Raw genomic sequence first — 21,863 nt, 5'->3', positions numbered from 1 at the left:
TTACCATTAGAACAGGTGGTAATGAAAAACAACGGTGTACAGTAATGTTGTGTATTCTCGCCGACGGAACCAAATTGCCGCCATACATTGTTCTCAAGTGAAAGCCGCTTCCTAAAAATCTACCCGCTGGTGTCATCGTCAGATCTCAGAACTCTGGCTGGATTGACAGTTAGTTCACTTGTGGAAGACTGTGTAAAGTGTGTGTGGCAACATTGCCCTGGTGCATTATTGGGACAAAAGAGCTTTCTTGTTCTTGACAGTTACCGCAGCCACACAACAGACGCGGTGAAGAAACATATCAAGGACGGGAAAACCAACCTAACAGTCATTCCAGGCGAGGTGACGACTATGCTACAGCTGCTGGTTGTCTGCGTGAACCGTCCATTTAAAGCAGCCTTGAAACAGCTCTATACAGAATGGATGGTGGCTGATAATCACACACTGATGCCAACTGGTTGCATTCAGTGCCCGAAAGTTCAGCTGCTGTGTTCGTGGATTTTGACGGCATGGAATCGTATCCCTGGAGACCTCATACGGAAGAGCTTCAGGAAATGTAGCATTTCTAATGCTATGGATGGCAGCGATGACAACATTTTGTGGGAAGGTGATGGTGAGGAAAGTTCTGAAGTTGGTACTGATGTTGATGATGATGATGAATGAACTCGTTGGATATCATTTTAGAAATGTTTGCTTACTTTTATTTGTATTTTATAATCATTTGGTGTGTGTTAGTACAGATTGTAAGTAATTTTGACTTCACCTTTTTTTCAAAATTTTGTTCTTTCAAAATAAGGGTGCGGGTCGTATTCAGTGGCGGGTGGTATTCGAGATTATATGGTATTTAGAAACAAGATTTCCACTTCTGGAGAGACATTTGGCCCTGAAGTTCACTTAGTATACTCTGAAAATGAGTACCAGATTAATTCTTGGGGTCAAAGGTGGCCGAGCATAGGCAAAGTGCCGAGATTACCAATAGTGTAAGCTTCTACCTTCCCTTTCTCATAGAGTTTTCATGTCCTGTTCAGAGATAGCTTTACTTTGATTATGCTAAGGCTTATATTTTGTTTATTTTCTTGTGGACAGACATTTTTATGAGCATATTTAGTTCAAATTTTTTGATATAATACATATCTTTTCAGGTTACGAAGGGGTACAAATGGCAGTTTAGGAGTCCAGATTTCCAAAGGAGAAGATGGCGGTGTGTATATTCATTCAGTAATGCCAAATGGACCTGCAGCTCTGCTGGGAACTGTTCATAAGGGTTAGTACTGTTATTTTTCTTCTGAAAACAAAATAAATTCTTAGAAAAAGCTCCTTAATTCATTTAGCACTGGAAAAATAAATCAAAAATTCTCAATTAATTTATGAGACATTTGGAATAATATACTATAAAATAAATGAAATATTTAAATTAAATTAATTCCATGTCCTTTATAGAGATAGCTTTGCTTTGATTATGCTTAGGCAATACTACTTGAATGTAAATTAAATGAACTGAACTCATAAATATGGACAGATATAAAAAACTTGGTCACAAGTATAGTATTTATCAAATCTTTAAGGAATGCTCTACAGAAACCTCTTGATTTTCTGTTAATATTGTAATGTTGGAAAGAAACTACTCCTCAGAGTGGGTACTGTCTCATAACTTCTGCTAAAAGGTAATAGTACTACCTCGAGTGTTTAAATTTGTTCGAAACCCATCGTGCAAATTGGATGGGACCTTCTATGAAAATCTAAAAGTTTTCTTAAGATAATGCACATTCTGATACTTTATTAGCTTTACATTTCAGTTTTTCTTAAAATCATTTACAAAATACTTTGTAGTGAAGTAAATTCAGTATTCAAGTTATTTATTTAATTTTTTTTTTTTTTTGCAAAATCACTGTTACAATCTGGCCAGATAGAAAGGAATGTCTATTATCTGCGCACTTTTTAGCGATAGATTTACACCCTAGTGCTGAATCGGTCGACTTCGGTTACCTTTCGAGATACGTATTGGCAACCTATGAAACACAAACTAAGAATCGCTTATCATCGCTGTGCGACATCTGGCATACACTTTACGTACTCGTACTGTCGTTGTTTACACAGCAAAGCCAAACTATAGAATTCATGCTAGGAACACGTTTCGCATCGGGAAATATTATATAGTATTATACACCTTGGACTACACCCCAAATTAATAAACATGATAAAATTGACTCTCACCAATACCAAGTCAAAAGTGAAGTTTAGGGGGGAAACATCAGAGACATTTGAAATTAAAACTGGACTACGGCAGGGAGATGGGCTCTCACCACTATTATTTAACTGTGCTCTAGAAATGGTAATGAGGGAATGGTTTAGAAAATCTCCCCCCAAAATAAAGATTGGCCGAAAAATCAAAACAAATTGCCTGGGTTTTGCTGACGATTTAGCATTACTAGCAGTGGACATAAAAGAAGCAAAAACCCAGATATCAGAACTTCAAAACATTGCAAATAAAATTGGCCTCAAAATATCATTTGAAAAAACAGAAATTATGCCCCAAAAACCAACACAGCTAAAAGAAGTCACCATAAATGGTAATAAAATCAAAATAGTAACTCAGTTTAAATATCTTGGAGAAGTAATAACACATAACTTAAATGAAAAAATCTCAATCCAAGTAAGAACAAATAGATTAGCTAAAGCACAAAAATTAACATGGGATATCTACAAAAAGAAATGTCTATCAATAAATACAAAAATAAAACACTACAACACAGTTATAAAACCGGAAGCTACATATGCAGCAGAAACACTCTTTTACCTGAATAAACAATCAAAGACTGACAGACTTCAGAAAATTGAAAGGAGGATTGGAAGAACCTGTATCAACAAAAAATATCAGAAAGATGGACAGTGGCGGTTAATACCTAACAAAGTCGTGTACAAAGAGCTAGAACCCATTACAGATACTATGCGTAAGAGGAGACTGGGATTCTTTGGACATATCATGAGGATGCAGGACTCGAGACTTCTGAAACAACTAGTACAACACAATCTCGTCTCAAAAAATACCACAACAGGATGTAAATGGATCAGAGAAGTAAGAGAGGATCTGAAGGAAATAGGCCTTACAACAGAAGACACCAAAAATAAGATAAAATTGAATACAAAACTCAAGAATACAAACCTCCGCTTTACCCTTACACAAAACAAACCAACAACACGCACATTTTCAACTGAGGAAAGGGCACGAAGATCGGAGCGTGTGAAGAAGTACTGGGAGGACCGCAAAGCCCGAACAATCCCTTCAAAGAGACCTGAACGACGGACTGACTAAAGTGATCCTATGTGGTCATAAAAGAAGAAGAAGAAGAAGAAGAAGAATATTGTGTGTGTGACACAGTTGTTGGCGTTAAGATAATAAAGGTTTAGAAAATTCATATCGATCGATCATATTATCGATTCAATTCAGATTTCATTTCCTTCAGTTGGCAGTATTTACCGGAACTGGCAGTGCTCCCTTCTTACTCCTCACCAAGTACAAAAATCTATCACTAAAAAGTGCGCGTACAGTATGCATGTCAGTGCAGTAGTCTGTTCAACAAAACTTTCAACTAATCTGTGTTGTTCCCCATGATTTTAGCCACCATGTGTAGGCATTTTGATTTGATGCCATTTAGGCTGCCTCTATTTCAATTTTGATTTCCATTTTACTCTAGTGGTGGCAGAGGAGTGGATCTCTGATGGGCGATATTTGGCTGAGTTATAATTAATTTTGCTGGGTAAACATCAAACCTGTCACCATAGATCGTTACCCGCCAACATCATATGACATGAAGTGCTTAGTTGGCTTTTTTTCTGCCCAAAAATCCCACTACCTCTGCTCTATAAAGATTACTGCACTATGAATCACATGGACATTCCATCGCACAAAACCTTGCAGAAACAGGTGATCACTGGGTTGGTTGGTGAAGTACACAACAAAGTTAAAAAGTGAGGAAGACCATCTACTTCTGATGTTGAAGAACATTTGAATGGTCAACTGCACATCATCAACAACCTACCTGGAACAACCTAAAGACTGCTGTCTGTTCAAACAGGAGCAAGTAAGGTGGTAGGAAGGAAACAGTTTACTACTGCAAAACATTTTCAAGAAAATTTGGGTCTCCATCCAGAAAACTGTTTTGAGAAGTACCACAAAATGAAAAAAACTATAAGGATTAATGTATGTTATGTTCTATCTGCAAGTATATACTGTACTCTGTAACATAATTATATTTTGTGTTAGGCAATTTTGCAGCTGTGTTTAGTGCACTGGCCTTCTGATCCCAACTTGGCAGGTTCGATCCTGGCTCAGTCTGGTGGTATTTGAAGGTGCTCAGATACGACAGCCTCGTGTCGGTAGATTTACTGGCACGTAAAAGAACTCCTGCGGGATTAAATTCCGACACCTCGGCGTCTCCGAAAACCGTAAAAGGGTAGTTAGTGGGACGTAAAGCAAAATAACATTATTATTATTATTATTATTATTATTATTATTATTATTATTATTATTATTATTATTATTATTATTATTATTATTATTATTATTATTTAGTGCAAACATTAATTCAGAGTGGAGCAGGAAACATACGCTAAGGGTAATGGAGTTCAAAAGGTTAAAGCATTGCGGATGAAGAGAGGGGTTGATTTTGGTCCCAGTAGAGTATTAGCAAACATCCTGTTGTATGTAGCTGAATGGAGAAGGAACATTATAGTAATGACAAGATGGTGGGTATTGCATTACTTTATGGGTAAAGTCAAAGGAATGGATTTCATTTTGTGGGGCCACATACGTGACATAATTTATGGAATATTACTTGATAACAGGGATGATCGTGTGAAAAGGATTTGGGTAACAAGTGAAAGTGTCACACCCTTCATGCTGTCGAGGGTGTAAGAAAGTGTTAGGAGGCATACAGTGTTTTGTGTGGAACAGGAGGGTAGGTATTTTAAAGAATATTTTTGTAAATAAAATGGTATGTATAATAATGAAATTGCACTGTTTATGTACATTTGTCCTCAGTTACTCTAAGCTTTCTCCTTTAGAGTAGATCATCCCACTGCACAAATAAAGCAGAGTGTTTGCCAGCTTATCAGGTGTTTGGTCTGAAAATATACTTATATGAAGCACCTTTTAATTTAAGCAACCATACTCTCTGAGCTGTGTTTTCTGAAACATGCTGTACAAGAACGGTATACAAATACAAGTACTGCAGAGTTTACAAATACTCTTCATAGACAGAAAGTTCGGAAGAGGAAAAGAACCTACATTAGGGATAAACAATTTTGGCAGAGGGAGCAGTAGAAAGAGAGATAAATATGCAAACACTGAAGGACAGCTACAATCTTCACATATGCTACTGTCAAACATTTGCTCTCCTACATCATACAGATTTTTGTCTCTGTCTGGATGAGCTTGTATTTGTCTCTGAGTCTTAATGTGATCTGAAATGTGTTATTGAAAAGATGGAGAAGGCCATTCCTGAGAGAGAGAGATCTTCATTCTTCCTTCTTATGAGACTGAGGAGGAGGAACAAGCTTGAGAGACTGAAAAAAAATAGAACAAGAAGAACTGGGATTGCTTTGAAGAGAGCTCAACTGTGAAGGAAAGCTGTGGAGTTTATCCACGTTATTGTTTTTGTATTTTTGTCAATGTGTCATAGTTGTAGTGAAGTGGTGTGTCAAGAGATCACAAGGATTTTCTGGCTGCCAAACGCTGAACATCAGTTTAGTATTGGATATTGAAATCAAAGTACCTATACAGGATCACCATGGACAGGAATTGGCATCAGCCAACTGAACTGGATATCAGCTTTGTTGTAGACTAGACCATTACCTTCAAAAACCCGAACTACCATGGGGTCACTCTTCACCGAACGTTATTCTTCATTTAAAAAAAAAAAAAAAAAAAAAACTGTTAGGTTCTTAAGTGGCTGAAAATATTTTGAAAAAAAATTATAAACTACATGAAAAATATAACACACGATAATAGAATTATACTTGAAAAGAAAACAACTTAATTATAATAGAATGACATGTTTCATTCTTGGAAGAATTTCTTCATGACAGTCAAATCACACTCAAAAATATTTAGAAATGTATAAACATTTATATTTATTTCTGTTTAAATCCTTAAAACTTGAAATTTGGATCTTTTCTTAATGAAGTCCTCACTTCTCTCCACTCTAGCAAAGAATGCTAATTAAGTTGTTTATTTTTGAGGTATAATTCTGTTACCACATGTTTTCTTTCCAAGTAGTTTGTAAATTTTATTCAAAATTAGTTTCAGCGGACTGAAGAACTAACAGTTATTATGTACACACACATATATATATATATAAACACTATCCTTCAGATAACGTCTAATGAGGACAACAGCTAAGTCAAGATAAAACAATAATACACATATATTCTTCAAAAGCTACACGGTCTACTTGGGTTTCTGCAGCTTCCACCTTACAATTATCTGCCCTTAGTCTAGTATATTCTATTGCAGAATACTGCTGTCCAGTCTGGATAAACAATTTGCACATGATGCTGGTCAATGTCTAACTAAACAAGATCATGCAAATTATAACTGGGACTATTAAAATCCCCCCAACATTTTGGCTGGCAGTCCTGAGCCCCATTCCCCCTCTCCACATGACAAGGAAAATAGTCTTCATGAGGGAATACAAGAAAATTTTAAGGAATCAATGGTTACCAATCCACGAGGGCATCAGCGGCTTAGAAATCAACTAGCTCTGCTCCAGACATCCACCATTGAGAACAGCCAACAGCCTTGTGGAGCATAATTTTAATCTTAAACAGGTCCAGATACAAGAATGGTGCAGCAGTACACCTCTGCAGCTCTATAGTTTTCTCTCTCCGAGAAAGAAGCTGCGGGACTTAGATCTTCCTCCCACTTAATAGGATATGGTCCAATCATGACAGGTGTGGTGATCTGCTCTTCAAATGGGGAAGTCTCTTCAGCACGATGTACTTGCAGTTTCCCAAGGCAGAAAGTCAAACATATTGTTGAAGAGTGTCCTTTGAGCTCCTACCTTGGTGATCTCATAGACTTTTTGGATGCTACACCAGAGATGATAGAGTATATTTGTAACATGTCTATAAACTTGTAAATATTTCATTGTATAGCTTGTAATTGTTTATTTATTGATCTGTTAAAGTAATGTAATTAAGTGCGGCCAGTATCCAGTAATCGGGAGATAGTGGGTTCGAGCCTCGCTGTCGTCAGCCCTGAAGATGGTATTCCGTGGTTTCCCATTTTCACACCAGGCAAATGCCAGGGCTGTATCTTAATTAAGGCCACGGCTGCATCCTTCCACTTCCTAGGCCTTTCCTATCCCATCGTCGCCATAAGACCTATCTGTGTTGGTGCGACGTAAAGCAACTAGCAAAAAAAAAAAAAAAAGGAATGTAATGCTGTACAATTAATAATAATGTCAGTTTGTCTCCTGTTTTCTTGTTTTCTCTTGTTTGTATTTTCTTTTCTAAAACTATAAAAATTGAACTGCAAACTCACGTGTATTACTGTAAATTCACTGTAAGGTTCATGGCCAGCAATAGTGAAAACTTGATGGTGAAATATTTAAGCCATTTTGCAACTTAATAAACTATATTCACTATATTGAATGTGCTAGACACTGAAATCTTCACCTGGTATAATTCTATAAACTGTTCTTGTACATTGCAGGAGACAAGGTGGTGGCAGTTGATAGCCACAATTTACTAAACATGAAGTACGAGGATGCCCTACAACTGTTACTAGCATCAGGTGATGAGGTGGAGCTTGTACTGTCTCAGTTTTGTGCCTCCAACTCTCAGAGTTCTTCAGTTTCATCATCTGCACCACTCAATTTGACATATGATGTTCAACAAAAATCCAGTGAAACAGTATTGGAAGGTCGGACTGCAGATAGTGGAAGCAACTTGCAACACGCGGACAGTATAGTTTCTAAACAGATGGTGGGAGTTAAGGAAGATTGTGTCCAAGCTAAAGTGCACAGCAGGGCAGTTCGGTGTATAAAATACCCTGCACCTCCCGTTCCTAGCAGCAGGGAGAGTATTCGTGCTGTTTGCTGTGTGGCTCCAGTGGATGAAGACTCGGAAGATATACTGGTGAAGGAACGAGAGGAGTTCTTGTAAATAATGGTAATATTTCACTTTCTATTAACACTTAGCAGTCAAATATGTTCGGCTGTTTACATACTGTAACTCTGCTCATGTATTTATTTCACAATCCATTCTTAAGGCTAAAAATTTCATACTAATCTTAAACTGAAGTAAAATACTTTATATCGTTACATAAATGCTGGAAATGCAACATTTGCTGACATGCTTCTCTTTTTCACTTTTCTTTCTTTCTTAATTCTTTCACCTTCCAGGGTTGGCTTTTCCCTTGGACTCAGCAAGGGATTCCACCTATACCGTCTCAAGGGCAGTGTCCTGGAGTGTAAGTTTTGGGTCAGGGGAATGAAACAGGGTAGGAGGACCAGTACGTCTGTGAGGCGGCCTTACTTGCTATGCTGAACAAGGGCCTTGTGAGGGAATGAGAATATTGGAAGGGATAGGCAAGGAAGAGGGAAGGAAGCGGTCGTGGCCTTAAGTTAGATACCATTCCGGCGTTGGCCTAGAGGTGAAGTGGGAAACCATGGAAAACCACCTCGAGAATGGCTGAGGTGGGAATCGAGCCCCTCTCTACTCAGCTGACCTCCCAAGGCTGACTGGACCTCGTTCAAGTCCTCGTACCACGTTTCAAATTTTGTGGCAGAGCCGGGAATCAAACCCTGGCTTCTGGGGGTGGCAGCTAATCACACTAACCACTACACCACAGAGGCGGACTTTTCACTTTTACTCTCTGTATTGCACATCTCAGAATGTAATATCTCAATGAGGGCATAATTTAATCGAGAAGGTTTAGGAGAAAATGAGCGTTTCTCTTCATCTTTCTTTGTTCTGTCTGTTACTACACTCACCAGAGTCTGTTGTATGTGGTGTATCTAAGAACTTTCGTGAATGGTGCCATATATGAACGGCAACATGGTGCAGGTGCGCGTGCATGTATATAAACAGATGGTAGGAGTTAATTTATGGCAGAGAAGTGGTGAGAAGCACCACCTAGTGTGGAATACATGTGACCAGCAGGGTTCACCCGCTGTAGCCAATAAAACATAGTCGGAGTGAGAAGTAGTGTCACAGCACAATTGAGAAACACATGAACATCAAATTCTGCTAGAAATTGGAATAAAACAGTGATGGAGAAACATGAAATATTCGTGCAATTATATGGGCTAATCAGTAACACAGAAAATGCCAAAATTATGACAACTGATAATTCATCAACAGCTGTCTCCCTTTCCTGGAATAATATTGAACAAGACACTGAATTCAAATACATCAGTTCACTAGTGCAAGTGACATCAACTGCTGAAGTTCACAGCAGGTTTGGTCTTCCTGCAGATACCTTTGGATTACTTGAATGGTGGTTGTGGAAGAAATGTAATGTCATGATCAAAACTGAAATATCTGCACCTTTTGTTTTCTTATTCCTCCAGTTTTGCTGTATTGTTCTGAAACGTGGGCAATGCTAAAAGCAGACATGAACAAACTGGAAGTATTCCCAAATGCAGTGTCTCTAGGGAATGCTGGGAGTCTCTTTGCATGACTGGATTTGTAATGGACACATCAGAATGATATGTGGAAAGTAATCAAGAATTGAAGGAAGGATTCAAAATAGGAGACCGAGGTGGTTTGGGCACGTGTGCTGAATGCCTGAATGACGTCTTATCTCATCAATTATTTGGCGACAGGTACCTACTCATTGAAAGATCTAAGGAATGGCTCCCAAGTAAACCTGGGCAAAGCAAATTAATGCCAAAAGCGAAGCCCTTAGCTGCCAGGCCTGAAAAATTGCTTCATGTGACCTTCATGATCCAATGGCACCCTCAGCAGTGCACTGGCTTTGAGGATAAACTCATCCCACCATTGGCTAAGGGAAAGAAGATGATAATTAAAAATACTGTAGTAGCCTAATATTACAGAAATTACAACATTTATCTGTGATTTTCACTTCTGGTCATTAGTTTTTAGAACATCTACTATTGTCTATGGTTTAAAAATGAAGCTTTCTCAGTTGGCTTGGGTTCTATTCTTGGATTTTGCATTAACTGTGTATCCATAGGTCAAAAGCCGCAAGTTCTGGTTTTTTACAAAACTGGATTTATGACAATTTTCTGAGCATTTTCAAGAATAAATCAAGGTTATAACCCAAAACATTATTTTTCTATGAACATTTTAAGTTTGAACATATGAAAACTTCATTTGGAGTGAAAGCTTTATTTCTATGCAGTTATCCATTCTATGAAACTTCCCATCTGCTTCCTCCGTACTGGCAACCCTGTTGTCAACTTTTACAACGTAGTGCAAGGATCAAACTTACAAGATGGTACTGCAATGTAAATTTTGACCCATTCACTTGTTTTTTCTCTGTCCTGTGAAATAATGTTTGACAGCTCTTAGTGCCTCTTCCTGTGCACTGACACAATTTAAGACTGGCTTAAGGAACTGTAGTAGGATGCAATCTGCCTTGTGTTATGCAATTGAGAAGATAAGCAAGCCTTTTTGTCCATCTCATAGGTAGTTTCCTGTGGTTCACATACTTCATCTGCTTGAATAATACCTAATATAGAGGCCCTGGTTGCTTCCTTCCTGGTCCTGGACCCCATTAATTACAGGTACACTCATTAGTGTAGACATCACAGTCACATTGGTTAACAGATATTTCTTTTACACATAATAAGTATATGAATCTATTGACCACGCTAACCCAAATTCCTTATGTGAACAAACAATAAAAAGCATCTAGTTTTTAATTAAAGGCAGAAGAGAAAGAAATTTCACTATCCCTTATAACTAGCAGTATTCTCAGTTGAGGTAATGCAAATGGTTACATTTTCAAAAATTTTCCGAGTTAATTGTAATTGAAATCAATATTTTTCAATGACTTTTATGAATACCTTACTTCTACGACCTGTGACGCTGTTTCAGTGAATCACTGGTAGGATATCGAACTCATGATCCCAAGTTTGCAGATCCGATCTTAGCCTTAGGTAGTCAGTCTTTGAAGGGCTGTCAAAAACCTTGTCACTTCATGTCCTTGTGTTGGCACATTCACTGTCACCTGACAAAATTAAATTGGTCATAGAATTTTGCTTTTGGTGCTAGATGATTTTTGCTAGTAGTTTAACATCACACCAACATATCAAAGGTTTTTGGCAATGTAAGTACGGGAATGGGCTAGGATTGGGCAGGTGGCGGCCATGTTCTTAATTAAGATACAGCCCCAGCGAAACCACGGAAAACCATCTTCAGGACTGCTGATGGTGGGATTCGAACCAACTTTCTCCCGAATACGAGCTCACAGCTACGAGACCCTCATTGTGTGGGCAAGTCATTGAATTTGCTAGAAATTGGTAGTCAGGCTGCCTAGATAGCATCTCTTAATAATAATAATGTTATTTGCTTTACGTCCCACTAACCACTTTTACGGTTTTCAGAGACGCCGAGGTGCTTGAATTTAGTCCTACAGGAATATTTTTACGTGTCAGTAAATCTACCGACGCCAGGCTGACATATTTGAACACCTTCAAATACAACTGGACTCAGCCAGGATTGAACCTGCCAAGTAGGGGTCAGAAGGGCAGCGCCTCAACCATCTGAGCAACTCAGTCCAGCGATAGCATCTCTTCAGAAGGTCTGCAACTACCTAGCCAGAGCTATACAAGGTCTTCTTCTTCTTCTTCTTCTTCTTCTTCTTCTTCTTCTTCTTCTTCTTCTTCTTCTTCTTCTTCTTCTTCTTCTTCTTCTTCTTCTTCTTCTTCTTCTTCTTTTTAATGGAGCTACTTGGGACTATGTTTGTTCAGTTGTTGGGCTTTGATCTCTGCACAATATTATTGCATCTTCTCCTGGTGCAACTCCTTCTTTTCCTCTGACAAGTGGGTACCTGTTTTCTTCAGATGTACTTCCCAAAAACCAAGGACTTTCAGGATCTCTCTCATAGCCTGTTTGTTTTGTAAGTCCATCAGCCCAAGTTGCTTTATATTCTTCTGAGTCTCTGTCTGTCAGGTGGCATGGACTTTCTTGTTTCAGCAGAAGGTGAACAGGCAGTTGGTCAATCTATTGGGAGACGTTCTTGTCATATGATCATAGAAAGTTACCTCCTTTTCCAAACTCAGTCAGAGAGCCTCTCTGTCTGGGAGTAGAGCTCTGAATTGTGACATCTTCAGTATTCTCCATCTCCCAGTACCAGGAATAGGATTTTTCTGTGAATTCTTGTCTTGTTGATTTCCAATTTTTTAATCAAACCTTTTCTGTTTAGTGACTGACACTCTGTACAAGGCTTCCAGGCAGATGATTGTTGTGTATGACAGGCATAACTTGTTGTAGGTGTTTTGAGTTAGTTGATAGACCAGTTCTAGCGTGTTAACTCTTGTGGAGAGGGCTCATTTCTCTGACAAGATGGGTTCAATCTGGTCACGGAGGTACTTACATTTTTTACCCTGTTCTAGTGACATCTCTCTGTTAGCCTCTCTGATGTTGGTCAAGTATTCAGTTTTCTCCAATAGCACTTGATGTCTCGCTTTGGGTACCTGTCTTTGAGACATTTTATCTTGATTGTTGCTATTTCCAGATAATCAGTGATCAGTGCTGTGTCTTCTGCATAGGTCAGACAATCTACTATCAGCCTTTTCATCTTGTAATCCAAATAGAACACCACTCCAAACATCCAAGCTGACCTGTTTCTTGCACCATTCTCTCAAGTTTTTCAAGGATGCAGTAGAAGAGGAGTGGGGAAAGGCAGTCACCTTCTCTGACCCCTGTTTTGGTCTTGAAGGCTTCTGAGATCTTGCCTCAGATCAGCCTGGCTTTGTAGAATGAGTCTTTGTTTTATTATCTATTCCTAGTTCCTCAAGAATTTTACTAAGGGTTTGTCTGTCTACAAAGTAAACCCAACAAAGGTGATTACCACCATGCAGTTTCTAATCTTGGAATAGGCTTGTACTGTTTTTAGGTTGAAGATTTGTTCAACATAGAACTGGTTCTTCCTTAAGTATCCCTGGTTTTCCCCCAAGTTGAGTGTCCAGTTGATTCTCTGCCCTTGATATGACCATGTATGCTATGGGAAGAAAGAGATCCCTTAGTAGTTGTTTATGTTTAGAACCTCCTTTCTTGCAAACAGGGTTGATCAGAAATTGCCTTCTCTTCTGGTGAGCTAAAATAATTATATAATATGGAAGAAATAAAAAAAATAAACTTTATAATGGTGAAATTGAGTGGTTTCTGAAATTATCATCCTTATACAAACTCACTCTCAACATTTCTGTCTTTATATTATTGTGTATGTATGTTAGGTATTCAGACCGAAGGCTGGTTTGATCCTCTGCAGCTCCGCCAACAGCTGTCATAAATAGCCTAGGCATCACTGAACAGGCGTACTAGGGAAATGAGGAGTGAGGTAGTTTCCCGTTGCTTTCCTCCCCGAGCCAGAAGTTGCTATTACATATCAGTCTTCCAAGCCCACTGAAATGCATGCACCAACCGACCCTATGAGCGATATTTTCACACCATTCATAACAGGGACTGGCTGCATAAGCAATGGTATTACTAGCATCACTCATACCTCAGTCACTTTCATATTGTCAAAGCCAAGGATGAAACTGAGACAGGTCAATGAAAGTAACAAATTTTATATAGCCCATACCAGAAGACATAGTGCAGTGTAAACACTACATCTCGCCAGCAAAGGCATTTTATATTATTAGTATAGATAATACCTTTCACAAAACACAACCCCAAAGATCAAAACCCGAACTCCAGCTGGGTTGGTTGCATTTATGGCATGTCTGTTAATCTGAGTTGTGAAAGCATCAGCCTAAGTAAGATGATGATGATGATGATGATGATTATTATTATTATTATTATTATTATTATTATTATTATTATTATTATTATTATTATTATTATTACATGAGAATCTTTAATTTCGTATGTTTTTGCTTTATCTGAATTGGCTGCTTGTATTTTGATTATGTTTTTATTGAACCAAGTCAGTGACAAATATAGATTTCTTAGGAAGTTATGATTTTCAGTTAGGCAAGTTGATAAACTAGAAAGTTCTGTATAGGTACCTTATTAATATTTCTAGAGGAATTCTTGTTAGATTTCCTGTGTGTTGACCAAGCGCTGATTCACTGCTTAATTAGATTTATGCAAGTGGGGACCCCTTCTACTTGTACTGGAGAGTTGAAGGTTTTCTCTGCCTGATCTTATTATGTTTAGTTCAAGGGAGTAATTGAGTTAGTTTCTGTCGTGCAAGGAAGCAGACCTGTGTTAGTTGTTTAGTGGTGGTTTAATTGTGTGTTTTTGCCCTGTTATAACCAATTGATATGGATTTTTTAAAAGGTAATATTTACAGTATTTGTAGAGCAGTATAGTTTCAGTGAAATACATGACTCGTTTTCTATAATGTAAAAATTAACGATCGTTGAGAGTTACAATTTATTGATTCCTTATTGTTTACCAAACAGCTTGATGAGATAATGAAGCACAGCTTTTACATTTTAAACTACATGTGTAAGACAAATTTATTTACACCATTTGTATTTGATTATCTCCAAATGACAGGATTTTCATATCATGTGAGATATTTGCAAATGAATATAATCATATACCAGTACATCATCATCATTTCCTCTCATGTTCATGCAGTTGGGTTAAGGCAAATGTAGCTCCTCTCCATTTTATCATCTATCACTGTCCTAAATAGAAAAAGTGACATTACTTTTCTTCTTCTACTGAAACGATCTTATTTTCTTCACTTGGATCTTGACATAATTGTAGCATTTAAAATGTATTTTGGCTATCATTTCCTTCCTTCTTTTTTCCAATAAGTTTCTGTATCAAAATTTCCCTAAGTAACTTTGGCTTTGGTAGCTTTTATCTCCTTACTTACAGTTGATAATTGTTAGTGTTCTAACATTTTTCACTCAATTGAAGAACATCTCAGGCCCTCTGTGGGGTTGTTATTTTAATCTAATTTTCATGGTCCTTTCATGTTCTGAAGAAAGTTTGTCACATATTCCTTTATATTAAAGTTCCTCCAAGTTGTGCACCTGAAGTATCATGGCAGAGACTGCTTAGTTGCTGAAAGTAAAGCTTGTGACTGATGTAAGTTTAAAGGGGTTCTTTGGCTGTGTTAATGATTTTTGCTGTGTATAATTTCTCTTTCTAATACCATTTATACAAGCTTGATGATGTTGTTTTAAGGGGCCTAACATCGAAGGTCATCAGCCCATTTATACAAGAGATTGCTTGTGTAGTGATTTGTGTAATTATTATCTAGTAGGTGAAAAATTATACCATCCAAAGTAAAGAGTCTAGTCAAGCAAGCTGTACAGGAAATGCTGTGCAACAAGGATATATTGAGCCTGTTTGCCAACATAATACAGAAGCAGGCCATGAAGGTAGTTGTAGAACAATTGGAGGTGTCTATAAACTTTAACACAAAGATAATAGAAGACTTACGGAGTTCTCTCTAGGAAAGTGACAAAGTAATAAAAGTACTAGTCTTGATTATAAAGACTGACAATCTGGAGCAATGTATGAGCTGCCCATGCTAGTGTGTATATATGGTGTACTGGAGTCTGCAAGTTCTTTACCTTCCAGTCTTTTCTTATTAGTAAACGTGTTTCTCTTCTGATGGGACACATACTTGACTACAATCGATCTTGTATTACCCTCTTCTCTCTTCCTGTAAGAAATGAAGATCTTAATTTCTTACAGGAAATCATTTTAAAGTTTGGGGAAAAACATTTATGGTCAAAGGATGGGACAGTGATAGTGAAATGGGATGATAGAATAATTTATGCCACATACCATGAAGAACTAGGTAATATTACTTAGTAATAAGCCTGAACACATCAGATGGCTCACTTGTTTTAATATACTTGTCTTCATATACATTTCACACCATACCACATCCACAACAGAAACATGCAATAGTGAATTCATCCCTCCATATAGGTTTGACATCTGGAAGGGCCATGTCCACTTCAGTAGCCGACCCCAATAAATTGGTATAAAGGTCAGGAAGAAGACTGATATTTGAGACATGGTTGAAATCATCTATCCCATCTTCGCTGTTATGTATGGAGGGTTACATGGTAATGAGAAATGATAGACTAGGGAAAGGTGGTTGAAATGTAGGGATATATTAGGTCGATGCATAAGTTCATGCGGTATTCTTTTGGGTTGGCAACAATGCAGCGCGAAGGGATTGCTTATCGTTATTCCGTTGTTTTAACTGAGTTAGGAGTTTGTGTGTTGTGAAACACAAGTTTTCTTGATTGTGAACGTATTATTTGTGTACATTTCAGACAAGCAGATATGGAATTTCAAGTTGAGGAAAGTGAGCATTTCTGATGCATTTTACTATTTGAGTTTAACCAAGAATCCAGTGCAGCAGGAGCTGTGAGAACAATTTGTGAAGTGTACAGGAATGAAGCAATTGCTGAAAGAACAACACAAAAATGGTTTTCCTGCTTTTGAGCAGGATGATTTGACTTGTCTGATGATCAGCATTCTGGAAGACCTTCAAATTTTGAAGGAAATCACCTGAATGAAGTGCTTCATGAAAATCCTCGTCAAACAACGCGGGAAATGGCGCAAGTTTTCTAATGTGATCAGTCAACTATTGTACGCCATTTGCATTTGATGGGTGAGGTACAGAAATTGGGTATATGGGTACCACATGTGCTAAATGACAGTAACAAAAATTTATGAGTAAACATCTGTTCAACATTGCTTGCCTAGCACTGGTTGGCTTGTGATAGGCACGAAGCATTCCTTTCAAACATTGTCACCGGTGATGAGAAGTGGTGCTGTATGTCAGCATGAAGAAGAGAAAAGAGTGGCTCAGCCCATCAGAACAAGCAACTCCTCGTGCTGGGGATAGTGCCCATCCACAGAAAATCATGTTGTGTGTTTGGTGGAACAAGAATGGCATTCTTCACCATGAACTTCTTCTGAAAAATGTAACAGTTACCTCTGCTGTGTATAATGGCCAGCTAAGACCGCTTGCCGTTGCTATTGACAACAAAGGACAAGACAACAACCAGTCTTATTGCTCCATGATAACACTCATCCGCATTCAGTGCAATTGACCAAAGGTGTGATTACTGAACTTGGCTGGGAACCTCTTCCTCATCCTCCGTATCGCCCTGAACTTGCCCCATCAGATTTCCACCTTTTCCGCTCTCTTTCTAACCACATTCAGGGGCAAGTGTTTCCTGATGAAGCTTCTCTTGACAGTGGCTAACAGATTTCTTCCAGTCAAAGCCCAAACAGTTCTACAGGCGAGGCGTTCAATTGTTACCTGAACGTTGGCAGAAGGTCATAGAGTGTGGAGGTGAATACATCACATTGTGATTGTGTGTTACAGTGCATGACAGTGACAGTAAAATAAAATAAAATATAAGAACCGCACAAACTTATGCACTGACCCTAAATTTGTGCAACAATATGAAATTCAAAGAAATATTTAAAACACTGAAAAAAATATTACAACGGGTCAGAGTACTTATTTGTCGAGCTGCAGTTTTGTAATACAAAATGTATAATAGGAGTTTTGTATCACGCACATAAGACTAGTTTATAGTGAAGACCTGGAGGAGTACTGCTGGACCCAGGTATGAGCACATGATTTTAATGAGAGGCTTTTAATACTGACATAATAAAATACGACTCTACTGAATCCGACTACTGACAAGCATGCTTACGGACAACTGCCCAGCTGCCAGACTGTCACATCACCACCTTCATGCAACATATTCACTGAAATGTCCCAAATATGAGCCTAAATTAATTACCTACCAAGATTTCAGTAATCTAAATAAAGAGGCATTCATGGAGGAGACACAACATTAGCTTCTACATTACATAAAAGACAAAATATCCTTCTTTAACAAATTTCTTTTAGCGTTCCTGTGCCAAGCATGCCCCTATACAGACAGTATGAGTGATAAAAAATCCACATTTTAGCTGATGGGAGACATACAGGAAAAATTGAGCCAGTGAAATACAACTTAAAAATATTAAATTTAAAAAAAAATCCATGGATAACCTTGAAAAATACAGAAAATTATGTAATAGTATAATACAAAAATATCAGGAATACTAAGATATGTCATGCTTTTGACCTTACAAACTCATAATGCTGGCAATACATAGAAAATTCTTTGCAATATTGGTTTGGCAGAAAAAGCAAATGCAATAAAATCACCAGCCTCCTGAAAAGAGCTGCACCATCTCGGGATGAGGACACAAGTTTTTTTACCATCATCGCTTGCTTTAATTTCCGTGATAATGATATCCCATGAGTATGATGAAGAGTAGTGAGGACAGTGAAATGTCTAGTTATACTCCTCTCTTTCTTCAAAACTATTCCAGTCTGCCATTCTTCATTTGAACACTGCTGTTACAGCCTTCATACAATTGGATCTTCTGAATTAAAGATTTTGGAACCATCACTTTGTGTAGGCTCGTAAATATTTTACTTCTCAGCATGCTGTCATGAGCTTTTTTCTAAGTAAAGAAACACAGCAGGTAGGTCTTTGCCTCTTTACCAGTACTTTTCCATTATCTATCTAATGATCTAAAATCTGTTATCCCTCTGGTGCATCTGAAACCATTTTTTCTTCCTCAAATTGGTGTTCTTAGTCTCTTCTGTCTTTTCCATTATCTTAAGGCAGTGTGACAGCATGGTAATTCATCCTTCCTTAAATAATGGTATAATCAACCCTATCTTCCAGTCATCTGGTATTCTTAATGTAGTAGTTCAGCTCCTCTTTGAAGTAGCATCAAAAGTATGTTAAAAAGCTACTACCTTCACCGGTTCGATGGTATTATATCCCCGTAAATGACATATTCTATTTAAATATCCTGGACCTGCTTACTGTCTATTCTTCAGAACTTTTCACTTTTCAGTGATCACATTCACATCCAGTTTCATTAACCTGAAGCTTTCTCACCTTTGTGTGTCTGTAGGCAGATATAATTTTCTGTAACTTAAGCTCAGCAGTAGATTGCAACAGATAACATAGTGTACAATATCATTATAAAATTCCATGACTGCCCAAGCATTCCTTAAAGATTACTAGGGAGTGGATTTTTATGTGCTAAAAATGTGAAAAGCATTTTTTTATGTGCTAAAAATATTTGATAAAAAGTTTTAAATATTTTGCTTTAAATGGCACACAACCACTCGTGTTCAAGAGGTAAGTGTAAAGTTTTGTATTAAAATATGGTGTTACCAAACATGCTCCTTAGGGAAAATGGATGTCTGTGTATGGAAAAAGATGGTATATCAATTTTTGATGTGTCTGAGTAGATATTATGGTATTTAAAAAAAAAAAAATAGATATGAAGGAAAAGTAATTTTCATTATAACATGTTGTTATGCACAACATTGTGGAAATAGAAATTAGTTTCACCTTCCTGGACTTTGGCACTTTGTATGGATTAAGCCCAGTTTCATGGTTGGACATATTTCCTGACACCAACCCAATGTGGACAGATGTCTTCACTATTGTGTGTGTCTGTGGTGGTTTGTAGTGTGATGTATTGTATGTAAATGAACATGTGTATTAAATACGAATACAAACACCCACATCCCAAACTAGAGGAATTAACTGAACATGGTTACAGTAAATTCCTATCCTGTCTGGAACTGAACCCAGGGCCCTCAGAGCCGAAGGCCACTACACTGATCATTCATCCAAAGAGCCATACAGAAAGAGGTGTATGTAGTTTTTATATTTCAGTCGAGTTTAACAAGGCCAAACTGGTAAAATTTGGACACTAGATTTTTATCTTATATTTCTACTGTTGGCTACATGGACTGTTATTGCATTGTTAATATCAAACAGTACACTCTGTACTTCTATGTCAGACAGAAACAGGAAGTCATGTCAGTCAGCTAACAGCTAGAAGTGGTGGCTAGTCAGTTGGATAACAATAAACATATGCAATAATAAAGTCTATATAGCAGTCGACTCCACATGGCTCAATGGTACTGGGAAAAAGGGCAAAACATTGTTTAAGAACAACAATGTGAAAATTTAGAACATAATGTATGTACAGTCACTAAAAAAAAAAGGGAATGAGTATTGTTAAAGTTCTTCATAGGTACACTTTTCTCAGAAAAAGTGAATGTTTAGATGTTATATTTGTTGTGGGTATCTGCATGGTTTGTAACTACATGGGAGGTGAATTATAAGCTCATTGGACAAAACCTTAGTCACCCTAGTGGGCACGCACAGATGAATCGTTAAGCCTGTACAGACAGTGCAGCAAACAAGTCCCGTGCTCAACCGCATGTGCATTACCTCTACATGAGCATAAGGCAGTAACGATTAGTGAGATATTGATGTTTCAAGTGGACAGTGTACCTCAACGTTGGTAGATGTAAGGGTGTGGCAGAGTGGCAAAAAGGGGCAATCGTGTTTGGCCGTGTCCATGGCCGTACGGTGCATGAAGTTGCTGGATATGTTAGTGTTTTGCAGCGTGTCTACAAGCAGTGGTGTACTGTAAGTGGCCTCGAAACACAACATCAGAATTGTGGACTGGAGAGGCATTTCACGGCTTGTGAATCAAAATTGCTTCAAAACCCAACAGGAATTGCTGCATTCATTGAATGAAGGTCCATCCCAACCTGTTAGTGAGAGAACATTGCGACGGGAACTGCATGCAGTGAACAGTAGGAGCCCATGACCTCGTAAGAGGCCATTGCTTACACAGGCACATAAAGCTGTGTGCGTTCAACGGGCTATAAATCATTGAACATTGGCAGCAACTGACTGGCGGAACATAATGTGGTCTGACGAATCATGTTTTTGCGTGTATTTCAATGAAGCATGTCGTCGAGTGCACCGAAGGCCAAATGAAGCATTTCATCCTGGATGTGTGCAAGTTCAGGTTCAAGCCAGAGGTGGGTCTGCGATGTTTTGGGGGGGGTTTGTATCATAGATTCGGCTCGCTCACTAAAGTGACCACTAACATGAACCAGCATGTTTATTTAGAAATTCTGGATGGTCAGTCGTTGCCTTTCAGTTACCATCTGCCTGATGATACCCCAATTTTTCAAGATGACAGCAGCAAAGTTCGTTGGACTGGATGCATATATAATTGGTTTTATTACATCTCGATTGGCCTGAAAAATCTCCTGATTGGAACCCCATTGAAAATCTGTGGGACATGTTGGAACAACGGGTAAAATGCCGACATCAGCATCCCCGCAATTTGGTGGAATTATGTACCTGTATAACCTCCTGAACTCACTTCCTAACCGAATCCAGGCGGTTATCAAGTCCAGGGGTGAAGTTACACAGTACTAAATGATGCTTATAATGATTTCTCCAGGGATGACCAGTTTTTGTCCGGTGAGCTTATTTTGATAATAATTCAAATTAAATGTGATAAAATATTACATGCAAGGAACATACAGTACCATGCACTTATTTGTTTTGTTGAGCAACAATATGTCCTTATGAAATGATGCAGTTGAGACACATGTAAACTGAAAAGGAAGGCAAATCTATGGCTTCAAGTGAAAATTGCTGTAAGTAGGGAATGTGATAAACAAAAGAGTAAGAAAACTAAATTACTGTTGACTCCAGAAGGAAATCCCCAAAGGTTTTTGGAAGTAACCAGAAAATGTTGGGTCAGATTTCAGAAAAATAGTTTGAGAATGTTATACACATCAAACCTTATAGAACAGGTAAAAGGGGAAA

At 38.0% G+C, this 21,863-nt stretch overlaps 1 protein-coding gene across 1 annotated transcript in view; it reads left to right on the top strand.

Moving 5' to 3' along the window:
- The window catches only part of LOC136866744 (tyrosine-protein phosphatase non-receptor type 13), a 179,957-nt gene that overhangs the window by 141,559 nt on the left and 16,535 nt on the right, over positions 1-21,863 (top strand). The window contains exons 13-14 of the mRNA XM_068226831.1: positions 1,140-1,261; positions 7,712-8,169. Coding sequence (XP_068082932.1) covers positions 1,140-1,261; positions 7,712-8,163 — 574 coding nt within the window. The 3' untranslated portion in view covers positions 8,164-8,169. The remainder of the gene's footprint in view (positions 1-1,139; positions 1,262-7,711; positions 8,170-21,863) is intronic.

The sequence above is a fragment of the Anabrus simplex genome, chromosome 3 (genome assembly GCF_040414725.1).
Source record: "Anabrus simplex isolate iqAnaSimp1 chromosome 3, ASM4041472v1, whole genome shotgun sequence".
Lineage (NCBI taxonomy): Eukaryota > Metazoa > Arthropoda > Insecta > Orthoptera > Tettigoniidae > Anabrus > Anabrus simplex.
The sequence above is the reverse complement of the archived record's forward strand: the minus strand, read 5'-3'. Positions and strand labels throughout refer to the sequence as shown.